Raw genomic sequence first — 12,430 nt, forward strand, 5'->3', positions numbered from 1 at the left:
TTGCTATTTAAAAACTTGTTAGCATTTACCTGAGAAGATAGATTTTCATGCCAAAGTTATTCTCATGCAGCATGGCTATGATTTGAAAACATTAAATTGCCTGAGATAATCTAGTGTCTTTGGGATGAGAATGTAATCTTAAGACGGAATCTTCAGGTCTGGTGACATTCTGCGTAGACGCACATGTGAAAACATACTGGGTTTACTGCAGAAGTAGGCTGTCATGAAAACAGGGTACTAATGGAAAGCCTACAGTTTGGTTAGTTCTGTTTCCTCAGAAGATTTGCCACAGGATTTGTCATAAGTGAAGGTATTAAGAAAAACCTCAAACACCAAAACATGAACCCCTTTAGAAGTAGAATCCATAAGAAGTTTTGTGCAAGGATTATGGGAGAGGTATGTGTAAGCCCTACCAGCTGAGTCCACAGTATAAGGCACTGCTTGTGATTTTGATCCTTCTGATAAGATCACTGTGAAGCACAAAACATCGTATACACAGTAACATAATATTTTTTGAACACATTAAAATATTTTCTTCTTTGCCCTACTTGACCTATGAGACAGTACAATGTAGCAGTCTTTTTAACTGAATACCAGTTCTGCTTTCTCTAGTGTTGCTAGCCCATTGTCTTCCCGCAAAACAGGGACATGCCACAAATCATCTGAGATCCACTACAGCTATTGAATACTGTCTAGTTGAATTTTTGCAGAATGCTGGAACTGTGAAGGCAGCCATAAAACCAAGAAAAAAATGTGTTTATAGAAATTCTTTTAGAAAGAAATGAAGGCTAAGTACTGTTACAGACAAAGGGACCCAGGAGGTTGAGGAGGAACCCTTCCTTTTAAGTAACCCAGGCACAAATTGTGTGAGCTGTTGTGATCATTTGGACCTAAAATCTGCTACCCCCCTTATCTTAACTCATTCACCTTTTGTATTTATGCAGAAAAAAATATTAGTTTGTCATGATGGACAGTGGGGGCAGAGGGATTCTGTAAAGAAAGCCTTTTGCTTATATTTTCCATTTCTCCTGCAGTAGTTGCTAAATCACAGCAGGAGCTTGTTGTGTTCATAGTATTATATCATAGTGACTTACAGAGATGGAAAGAAAATCACATACATGCGGTGCCAATTTTCAACTAAAATCTCATCATTTTACCCATGCATCTTTCTTTTTTTGAGTCTGGCTCAAGAGACTTTCACAGATTCTGGAAACTACTGGTACTTTCTTCCACTGATCTCCTTTGACAAATGTATCAAAGAGTTCTTAGGTAGAAGTAAGCCTGTACTATGAGCCAGGATGATTATGCAGTTGGCTGAACCTGAGCCTCCTCATTATGAATTTGTTGCCTAACTCAGGGATGAAGCTTTACCCAGTATTGGTAATTCTGATTGTCCTATCTTTATTAAAGTAGCTATCTGAGTTTATTCCTAGTTCTGCCATTTTTTTTTTTTTCAGTATCTTTGCTGTTTATTTGGTGTTTGGATCTTCTGCTTTTGTTGTTTTTTGTTAGGCTAATTTATTTATCTGGTCCCACATTTGTATTTCTTCAGTCTGGTGTTATACTTAAGAGCAGAGTGAGGTGTTTCATTTCCACATGTTTAAAATTGGTTTTGAAGAGTTTATGATACATGTCTGTATGTATCTCTATAAAATATGATTCCAGGTATGTTGCAGTGCTGTAGCACTGTAATTTTTCTCCAGAAATGAATTTGAGATAATCTAAGTTGCAGATCTTGTCATGTCTATGTCACAGTGGCATTATCAGTAAAGCTTCTGGAGTTTAAAGAGGAAAATAATCTGTATGCTACTTTAAAAATGCAGCTAAAAGATATTGAAGGATGTATTTTCTCATTTAGAATTAAATCATCCCCTCTTTGGAGGGGGGGAGGGGGGGTGGGGGTGGGAAGAAGGGAGCAGGAGACGATTCAAGGAAGTCCAAGAGTCTAACCTTGCAGTGTTTCTGCCAAAAGCTTCCTTTCAGGAGAAGGGGTTTTGGTCTGTTTTCAATTTAAATCTACATGTATTATGCTCACTATTAAGGTTGCTAAACCTTAGGATGCGTGAGGATAGTACTGTTTCCTTAGGTACAATTACAGAGAAGGATGAAGACAATTTTTCTCCCTTGATTCAACTCCTGGTTAATTTTCAGCTCAGAGGCCATCATTAGCTTTGTATCCCTCCCAAATGTCTCAAGAAGTATTGACAAAGTTAAAAGATGTGGCCTGCTAGGCAAGGAGATGAAAATAATAGTTTCATTATGGTTTTCATATATCTAAGAAAATCTTCCCATGTCAAAAGAATATGAATCTGTCTTATTTCTGGCTCTTTTGCAACTAATAAACCAGGAATATCTGGGAGAATTGAATTTTTTTATAGCAAAAACATTGTTGAATAATGATGTGAATATTTATAGGGGTTAGGGCTTATATAGTGTTGTTTTTCAGACTTCTTACTTCCCTAAACAGCTGCATTAAAATATTCTTTCATGGATACTCTTTACCTCTGTAGGTACTGGCCTGTGTTTTTGAAGGTACTGTTCAACTGCTGTTCCTGCGCTGTTACTCCCAGACTTACGTGCTAATGTCTTCTCACCCAAAAGGGATAAGAGCCGAATTTACAATTGCCTCATACTAAGGCACCCCTTCTACCAAAAAATAAAATTATGCTGCAGATTTTTTTTCTGGTAAAATCTAAACTATGTGATAAACATTATTTTAAAAATAAGATATTATTTTCATTATAAAGATTATGTAAAAATTTTGCTACAGCTCAGCAGCATAGTACAGGATACTAAGAAAGAGAATTAAATTATGATTTAGTTATTTTTAAGCTAAGCTGGAAACCTTGTGTGGGTCCCCCAATACTGGTTTTTACAGTGTAGGCAGGGCTGACTTTTGTGACTCAACTAACCATGTTTTTTTAATTAGATCACATCCTAAAGGAAAAATGTTAAAACATCTGAAAATATAAAATATAAAATGGATTGGGCTTTTCTAGGAAAATATGTATATAAAACTGCAAATAAAATACAAAGATGGCAGTATTGCTTCTGAAACTGTGCTTAACAAAAGGAAGGCTTTTAAGTTCTAGACTCAGCAGTTCATAAGCTACTTATGTTTGTTGATTAGGAAAGGTGTATTAATAATTTTCATTTGGCATCCCAGAATCTAGGGTGTCTTCTATGTTGACTAAAATCACAATACTAGCCTTTAATTGAGATATGTTATTCCTGTGTCTGTCTGGGCTGTGCTTTTTCCAGCTATTGTTTAGGGAGAAATAAGGTGGAAGCATCTGTATTACAGCTGCTGTTCAAATAGAGCAATGGCTTTATTCTAGACAAAACAGTTGGCACAATTGTTTTATTTGTTTATGAAAAGACAAATATGAAGAACTTATATTCTTTTGAAGCGGGAAGATTTTTGTCATTTTCTTGAGATTTAAAAAAGAAAAAAAAATTGTCCAGAGGGTATTTCAGAAACTGGGTTAAACAGCTGTCCAGGAACTTCTTTATTTCTGTGACTTTAGGAAGGAGATTGGAGATTCTTCTCTTTATGGGCATCATTTTGTGGAATTGTTAGGTTTGATATGAAATTGTTTATTAATAGTTTCCATGAAGATACTGTGATATATTTACAAGAGGTTTCTGAATTTATTAATAAGTAAGTGTGCAGAGGACAAACTGTATGTTAGGGGTTTTTTAAGAATTGCAAATGGAATATCTTCTATTTACCTAATTTTCCTAATGAGTTGTTTTAATGTCTTTTTTTTTCCTTCAGCTTTACATCTGTTTTTAAATGAAATTCTGTAACAAGTTCTTTTAATTACCTTAATTTAAAATTAGTCTTTGCTCAGTCTTTCTTACATGCAAATTTAAAAAATGACTGTGTGTATGTATACGTGTGTGTGTACGCATACACATATGTGTATACATATAAAGAACTATCTAATAACTTTTTATCTTTGAGCTCAGAACCAGTATTTTCTAGCATTGATACTTACTTTTTTCTCTGAGCTATTTATTACTTACGCAGAGGCTGACAGCAAAGCTCAGTCTATAATACGTAAATCCTTATGGAAAAGTAGTGCCAAAAATCTGTGAAAAAAAAATGGGTCCAGGCAGCTGCGTCACAAGGTTTGACCACTTCGGGCTGGGGTGCCAGGAGATTTGAGACAGATGTTTTCAGACATGCCGCATGCCTAAAACATTTCCAGGGGTCGAGCTACAAATAGTGACTTAATAAGTGCAGAAACAGGAAAAGTATGCAGGAGGACACAAGAGTTTATTCACCCCTAGGTGCACAGCCAGCCTCTTTACATTACATCTGCCTGTCAGGGTTGGCTATTTAAGCTGTCATGCCCTTGGTATTGCTCTTTGTCTGCCTGTGAATAAAGTGCAGCATTGTGATTACTAATCCCACTCCAGTGACTTGACTTTAAATGTGGTTTTGGAGTGGATCCCGGAGTTCTGTTTGCTAAGCTTCCTACTCCTGTTTCAGAGACACCACTGGAGATCTATGAGAGAGAGCACTGCAGACTGCCCTCCTCCTGTAGACCTGTCGCCTTCTCTTCTCCCCCACCCCACCCCCGCCTTTTTTTTTTAATTTCCCAAAACTCTCTGAAGGAAATCAATGGATACCAAAGTGATCTGTTTATTTTTCTTTTTTTCTTTGCCTCCACTGACAGTGGGAAATCACACTGGTCGTATCAAGGTGGTCTTTACACCCAGTATCTGTAAAGTGACTTGTACCAAAGGCAACTGTCAGAACAACTGTGAGAAGGGAAATACCACCACCCTCATCAGTGAAAACGGCCATGCTGCTGACACTCTGACAGCCACTAACTTCCGAGTAGGTAAGTACCCTGAAACTGTATTTGTCCTTAGCTGTCCTCTCTTGACTAACAGAGGGAGGAGATGTTTTGTTATTAATACCAGTTGTGCATCTGTTACTCTTTGTTTGGAGGTCTGTGCTGAGTAGGAACAATTGTATGTTAGACAAGCTTTCTGGTATCCTTCAGAAATGTTCCCAAAAGTTCTTTTGTGTCATAGAGAAAAACTCCCATATTTTTCATCTGAATTTTCAGCTGCAGGGGCTGTGAGATGCTAAGCTGAAACTTTTGGTAAAATTCATCCCTCAAAGTTTGTGTTGGTAAACAGAGAAAAGGTCAGATTCCACAAAAAGTTCTGTTTCCTCCTTTTTGCTTGTTGAATGGATATCAAATGCACATAAAATCTAGCTAACACAGTGAATCTGTCTTCAATAGATTGTTCAGGAGTTCCTTAAAACTACAACCCTTTTTAGAAATACATCAGCCTAAAACTTTTTCTTATTGCTGAGAGTAAATCAGGTTACATATTTGTCATTTTTTAGAAGCTGAAATAATGTTAAGTCTAATTGCAGTTATTGAAGCCAGTCTTTTCTCTGTTATTCTTTCTGCTTGCTCAGTAACAGTACCAGCAGTATGTCAAAGTGCTACAACTGCTTGACTGTGTTAAAACAAATTCTGAGAGCTATCTAGGATAATGATTAGCATATTTAAAGTCTATTATGTTAGTAGGAATTTGTGTGTATTAGTCTTGTAAGCTAAGAAAAATACAGATATGTGGATACGTATCTAAACACTTTTGAACTTGTTGTTTCACTTTATGATATCCTTAGCTGCTCTTAGTATAGTATTTTGTTGTTATCCTAAAAATATCATAGTATTGTTTTTCAGGGGAAAAAAAAAAGTTGATTATTTTGCCAATTTGTACTTAAAGAATGCCAGATATGAACACTGTAATTTTAGTCTCCGTCTAGTATAAACAACATGTCAGGCAGTGCTGAGGCTGGCCAATACTGCCCTTTTTCAAAGTGTGCTATATTTCAGTCTCTGAGAGAAGAAAAGCTATTCCGATTTATTCTTCTTTTCATCTGGACAGACGATACAAAGAGCAGTTCCCTCCCTTAACACTCCTACTAGACTATCAGACTGTGAGTGAAAGCTCTTGGAGTTAATAATATATTCCTTAATGATATGCATGTTTGTAACAATACGTGTGTTTTGAACTAAAGCTAATAAACCCAGTGATTTAAAGGAGCAATACAGCATATTTTGGGTTTGTTTATTGGCTGTTCTGAGGCACAAAAAAAAATAAAAATAAGGATTTTATGAAGGTATGGTAAATCAAATACTTTGAACTTGTGTTTACTGTCAATACAGATTTTTACTAATGTTTTGGCAAGAACCACACTAAGTATGGTTTTTGTTTAATTTTCTGACTGTTGTGAAAGGATAGGGTTATTCTCCCCTGCCCCCCCCCCCCCCCCCCCATTTGACCTTGTTTTCTAATTGAAATTATGAAATACTTAGAAGGGGCAGTCATGTAATTTCTCTGCTACGTAAATCTGTGCTGTAACATGACCTTCTCTCAAATACTTGAAAACTTGGGGAGTGGAAATTGACCTGTGAAGACCTGTTCCACACCTTCCTTCCTGGCCTCAGGCCATGAAGCTCATGATGCACTGTATACAATAGGCTGCTAGAAATATTCAACAAAAGCAGCCTATAGTAGTATTTGATGGAAAGATAAGGGAGCATTATGTTTAGAAATTTATAAAAACAAGTCGCTACACACATATAGGGTTTTTTAACCTGCCTGTGGCTACCTGTCTTCCTTAAAGGTAATCTTCTAAAAGGCCAAAAGCATTCACCGCAGCAATAAGTGTCATCATTTTTTCAGAAGAGGAATGAGAAAGAGGTCATAGAGCCCTGTGACTTCAGGGCTCTCCAGTTAAATATAAAAATGCTGAGTAAACTTCTTAATAGGCAGAGAGGAAAGATTCTACACCTCTACATTGAGTTAGAATCATAGAATAGTTTGGGTTGGAAAGGACCTTAAGATCATCTAGTTCCAACCCCCCTGCCATGGGCAGGGACACCTCTAAACCATGTCACCCAAGGCTCTGTCCAGCCTGGCCTTGAACACTGCCAGGGATGGAGCACTCACAACCTCCCTGGGAAACTCATTCCAGTGCCTCACCACCCTAACAGGAAAGAATTTCTTCTAATGTCCAATCTTTCACTGATCGCACATTTTCAGGAGCTTTTGAATCAGGGTTGAAAATATATACTACTGAAATATTTTTTATTTCTGTTCCTGATTAGCATCTCTCATTAGCTTAGGTTTGTCCTGATAGAGATGTCACCTGATACATAAAGCAGAACTTGGGCCTCTGATATAATTTAGTTTTGTTATGTTTTTTAACATCTATATTAAGCTTTACTTGTGCTTTTTGCTTTTAAGTCCCCATTTTAAATTTGTTTACTTACTATTCATACAAGATGCATGGAAATTATGATTCTGATAATTTCACATTTTTAAAGTACAAGTATGAGACAGAATGTCATGTCAGAAAATACATACTTGAGGCAATGAACAGCACTTTTTCAGTATGTTTCTTTTTTAAAGTATCTCTTCTTTCTAAACACAGAAAAGATAAACTCACATGCCCTGTTTGGAAAACTTAACTCCTGTTACTAATAATGGATACCTATTGTGAATGGGGAAATTAGGAAACTGCTTTAGGTGGTTATATCTAAATGCATTTCTCTAGCAGGAAAAGCATTCTAGTGCACAAGACTGAATTTGTATTTTCTGAAAACATATTGCAGTTAACCATCACTTTGCTTTGTCCTTAATAATCCATTATTTCTGATAATGAACCAGAGTAAATTTGTGTTTGTTTTAAACTTTCTGATGAACTTTGTAAATACTTTATTTTCAGAGAGAGTAAACTGCAGTGCCTCTACTAAAGCTGCTCAAGCTTTTATCTCGGTTATTTCAGATTCTTAAAACTCGCTTAATTTCTCATTTCAACTGAAACTTCGTACCAGTGAGCCCAGGCAAGGAACAAATCCTGTTTCTTAAAAATTTAATAAGATATGTATAAGCCATTAAAATCAAACCCCCAACAAGAAACAGACTGGGGAAATGCGGCTTTTCAGGTAGTGGAGATTTTGGCTGTTCTCATGAAGAGCTCTAGCATTTCAGTTCAGGATGATGAAAGCTTAGTATTTAAAAGGAAGGGTATCCTTGATTGCCAATCTACTCCACTGAAACTGGGTTTTCTTGCACTTTCATTTTGCGAATGGGGTATGTTGCACAGTTAAACTAACCAGCCTCTAATATCTCTGGCTTGGAGATTGAAAGCATGTAATACTAGTGGAAACTTCTGCTGAATAGATGATTCTCATTATTCTATTGGATTGATGCATGTGCAGTTTGCATGGTATGTCAGTCCTGATACATCTACAGAGGGTTGTAAAACAGAGTCGATATATGTGCATAGGAAACGATGTGTATAGAATAACACGAGGTTTCTGTCTCATTCACTGTTGAAATTACTTAGTGTTGTGTCCTGTTTCTCCACAGAATTATCCTACATTCCAAAATACCTCTTTTTGAAATTAATTTTCACTCTGTAAAGAATGGGAGGACAGGGATTAATTTGTAACTGTAAAATGAAGCAGTGAGGAATTAAGAAATGCCCAAATTAATGTTCTTCATGATCTTTAATGTTTTCCCCATTGTGCGTATGTATGTAATTATATATTTACATTCTTTTTTTTCCACAGGATCCCTGTCACATTCATTGCACAGAACTTAGTAAAGGAAGTAGTCATTTAATACCTGGTCTTATATTCACTATTCATTGCAGCCCTGTATCTCATTTAAAGCAGTTTATTCAAACTGTTATAAATGAGAAATTAAAAATTACATGCATATCTTTTTGCAGGCATTTTGTATCTGAGCACTTGGCAGCATCTGTGTCAAAGAGGGAAATAGAACCATAGAATGGTTAGGGTTGGATCTTAAGATTATCTAGTTCCAACCCCACTGCCATGGGCAGGGATACCTTCCACTAGACCAGGTTGCTCAAAGCCCTATCCAACTTGGTCTTGAACACTTCCAGGGGTGCGGCATCCACAGTTTCTTTGAGCAACTTGTTGCAGTGTGAGCTCACACTGCTGGCTCATGTTGAGCTTCTTGTCAACCAATATCCCAAGTCTTTGTCCTCGGGGCTGCTCTCAATCCATTCTCCACCCAGCCTGTATTTGTGATAGAGACTGCCCTGACCTGCATGCAGAACTTTGCACTTGGCCTTGTTGAACTTCATGAGGTTGGCATTGGCCCACCTCTCAAGCCCATCAAGGCCCTTCTGAATGGCATCTCTTACCTCCAGCGTGTTGACTGCACCATACAGCTTGGTGTTGTTAGCAGAGTTGCTGAGGTTGTACTCAATCCCACTGCCTGTGTCACAGAAAAATATATTGAACAGTGCCAGTCCCATAGTGCAGATGGAGACCAAGGGGAGTTTTAAGATTTTTTTTCCCAAAGCCATAGGACAGAATTGTGTCACAAATGGTGATACAGCTGCTGCTTATATTGGTCTTCAGATCTCATCAGTATCTCTTTTAAAACTCTCTTCCCCTTTTCCTCTGATCCCTGTGCATATAACCTGCACAGTTGTCGCTCCTCATGGCTTTGCTGTGTACAACCTTAGCTTACTTAGGCTGTTACTGGGGATAAGGGAATATTTTGTTGTGTGCTTTTCTTTGGAAGAAGGGCAGATTTTTAGGAACCCTGTATTTTTTGTTTCATTAAATCTGAGTGAGCCTTAAAGTGTTTCTCCTACAGCTTCACTGGTCGTTGTAGGCAATTGTTGAGAGGTTGACAATGATGTCGTATGTGTGTGTTGTGGCCTGCAGTCTGTGTAAGGCAGTCTTCCTTGTGAGACTTGTTTATCCATCCTGCTTTCCCTTTCTCATCCAGAAAATGTACATTTGTCTCTGGTCCTATATTAACATGATAATAAAGATCTGCCAGACATCTTTTGGTGACATGGTGTCCAAAGTAAAATATATCTGGTCCTTCATATTTCGAATCACAGAATCACAGAATCCCAAGGGTTGGAAGGGACCTAAAAGAAGGACATTATTGATTTAATAATAAATTTTAAAACTTTCAGCATGGATCACGGGGATCTGCATATTCTGTACCCTGTTGCAATAATGCTCAAATTATTGTAGAATCGTAGAATGGTTTGGGTTGGAAGGGACCTTAAGGATCATCTAGTTCCAGCCCACCCTATTATATTGCCTAATGGATGTTGGAACTTTCCCCATTGGAAATTTGTGTCAAATAAATATCCTGTTTTACCGTGTTGACTCTGTACAAGTGTTTTTTGGATAATTGAGGTTGTCTAAAAGTTTCCAATTACGTATAGACAGCAACTTCCAAGAAGCAGCATAAACATTCTGCTCAGATTTTATTTGGTCTTCTGTTTAAAGTAATCAAAGAAAGTTTCACCAATATATTTTAAAACAATAGGTTATTCAAAGGGAGCTTAGTAAAAAGGCTCAGTATGTAATTATTATTCTTGCAGAATTTCCTATGTAAGAGTCTAGGAGCATAATTATTTAGAGCTATGAAAATGTAAAGCAATTACTTTACAAAACGTTAATAGAACGTTAGAATTTTGTTCAGACATACATGGTCATGAATTTCTGTCAATACTATTGAAGTTAGCATGGCTTTTTGTTATTTATTGCATTTTATTATGATTATAATATTTTTTTTTAAACGGCAGTGACCTGTAAGCAAGCCAGCGCATTTTTATCCATAGTCAGTGAATGACAGGAAATGTAAGAGCAATGAATGGCCTTTTCTTGCTGCCAGTTACTATGTAATGAGTGACTATGACATTTGAGGAAGATTTTTCATTATTGCATGGTATGAAAGGCATTGGTTGTAAATAATATTGGAGGGCAAATTTGATGACATGTGAAGACATATAAATGACCAACAGCTTGTAGAAGTGTTCGTGTAGATTTATGAGCTTTACAGAATCTTCTGGCAGCTTGTGAGGTATACACTTCATTTTTCTACCCCTCATATTTTACTCTGTTGTGCTGGGTTTAGTAAGAGTTGCTAGAATGGCAACATGTTAGAAAAGATGCTTTATTCTCTATTATGAAGGTTTTTTTACTATTTGGTGATGTTAGTCTGGGTAGATGAGCCATCATGCCTGATCTGTGTAATATGTGCCCCAGCAAAACTTTATTCCTATGGCTTCAGCTGAGACTTAGCAGATATACATGTAGCTTCTCCAATGAAAAATTTAAAATAATTGATAACAAACATTATGCAGAGATTTTTTTAATTCCTTTTGTAACATAAGTGAGGAGAATTAATATATTTTGAATACTTTCTTTGCCAATTTGATTATGTTCCATCAGGTATCCGAACTGATGAGCTGATTTTAGGAATAACCACTTAGCTCTATAACAGCATATGACAATTCATAGTCTCTTTTCAGTAGCATGTTCTCCGTGAGTGAGAGAAGTGTTACTTTGAGCTATTGTCGGGTTTTGCACTTGAACTTGCCATAGTATCATCCTTTTCTGAAATAGTTATGATGAAAGAGCTGTATCAGTTTAGTCCTTTGCTGTCTCTTTGGTGGCTACCTTGTAGCCTTATTTGGTAAAAGTTTTGGTTCTACTCCTGCTGCAGTAATTATCATTTCTGCGTTGTCAGGCTTTATTGTTTTGTGCTCTTTTCTTTTCTTTTCTTTTATTTTAATTTTATTTTTTTATTTTCCTTTTTCTTTTCTTTTTTCTTCTTTTCTTTTCTTTTCTTTTCTTTTCTTTTCTTTTCTTTTCGTTTCGTTTCGTTTCGTTTCGTTTCTTTTCGTTTCGTTTCGTTTCGTTTCTTTTCGTTTCTTTTCGTTTCTTTTCGTTTCTTTTCGTTTCTTTTCGTTTCTTTTCGTTTTTTTTTATTTTCTTTTCTTTTCTTTTCTTTCTTTTCTTTCTTTTTTCCTGCCAAGAAGTAATTTTTCTTTTAACAGACACTGGCAGGAATTTGAAAATTTCAGAATTCTCAGACAACTTGGGTAAAAGATTGACTTTTCAAATTTTCTGCAGCAGTTGTCAAGGAAGTTGGTCAGTCTGTCAGAACGTCTCTCCCAGGTAAAAATAAATAAATAAATAAAAGCATCAGGACGTGAGAGTTTGTTCATTGCTTTAGCTGGTAATTTGAAATTTAGTCTGTATTAACTGATGACCATGCTTGAAATATTTATTCATGCATCAGCACTGTAACAGCTGTAACAAAATGAAGGCTGAATGTTTTTTCTCAGGCACTGGACTGAATGGATGAAGTAAAAAGAAGGACAAACTAACAGTGGAACTGCTTTAAAAATTGTTTGCATCCTCTGTCTTATAGAAGACAGTAGGAAAAAAGTTATTTCCCAGACTGAAGAGCCAATGTAAAACAATTAGGGAGGAACCATTTATCATGAGCATTAATTTAGCAGAAATAGGTTTTTTCCAATCTCCCTTTGTTCTATAAAGTAAATTTGAGCAGAGAGGAAAATGGGTTAGTTTAT

At 36.5% G+C, this 12,430-nt stretch overlaps 1 protein-coding gene across 8 annotated transcripts in view; it reads left to right on the top strand.

The window, feature by feature from the left end:
• LTBP1 (latent transforming growth factor beta binding protein 1) overlaps positions 1–12,430 on the top strand; it is a 196,775-nt gene that overhangs the window by 65,451 nt on the left and 118,894 nt on the right. For 6 of the 8 annotated variants that reach the window (XM_065679916.1, XM_065679917.1, XM_065679920.1 and 3 more), the window contains one exon: positions 4,686–4,853. In XM_065679916.1, the coding sequence (XP_065535988.1) occupies positions 4,686–4,853 (168 nt within the window). Of the gene's footprint in view, positions 1–4,432; positions 4,854–12,430 lie in introns of those variants that run through there. The other 2 variants (XM_065679921.1, XM_065679922.1) reach the window with 2 other exon arrangements.

The sequence above is a fragment of the Lathamus discolor genome, chromosome 5 (assembly GCF_037157495.1).
Source record: "Lathamus discolor isolate bLatDis1 chromosome 5, bLatDis1.hap1, whole genome shotgun sequence".
Lineage (NCBI taxonomy): Eukaryota > Metazoa > Chordata > Aves > Psittaciformes > Psittacidae > Lathamus > Lathamus discolor.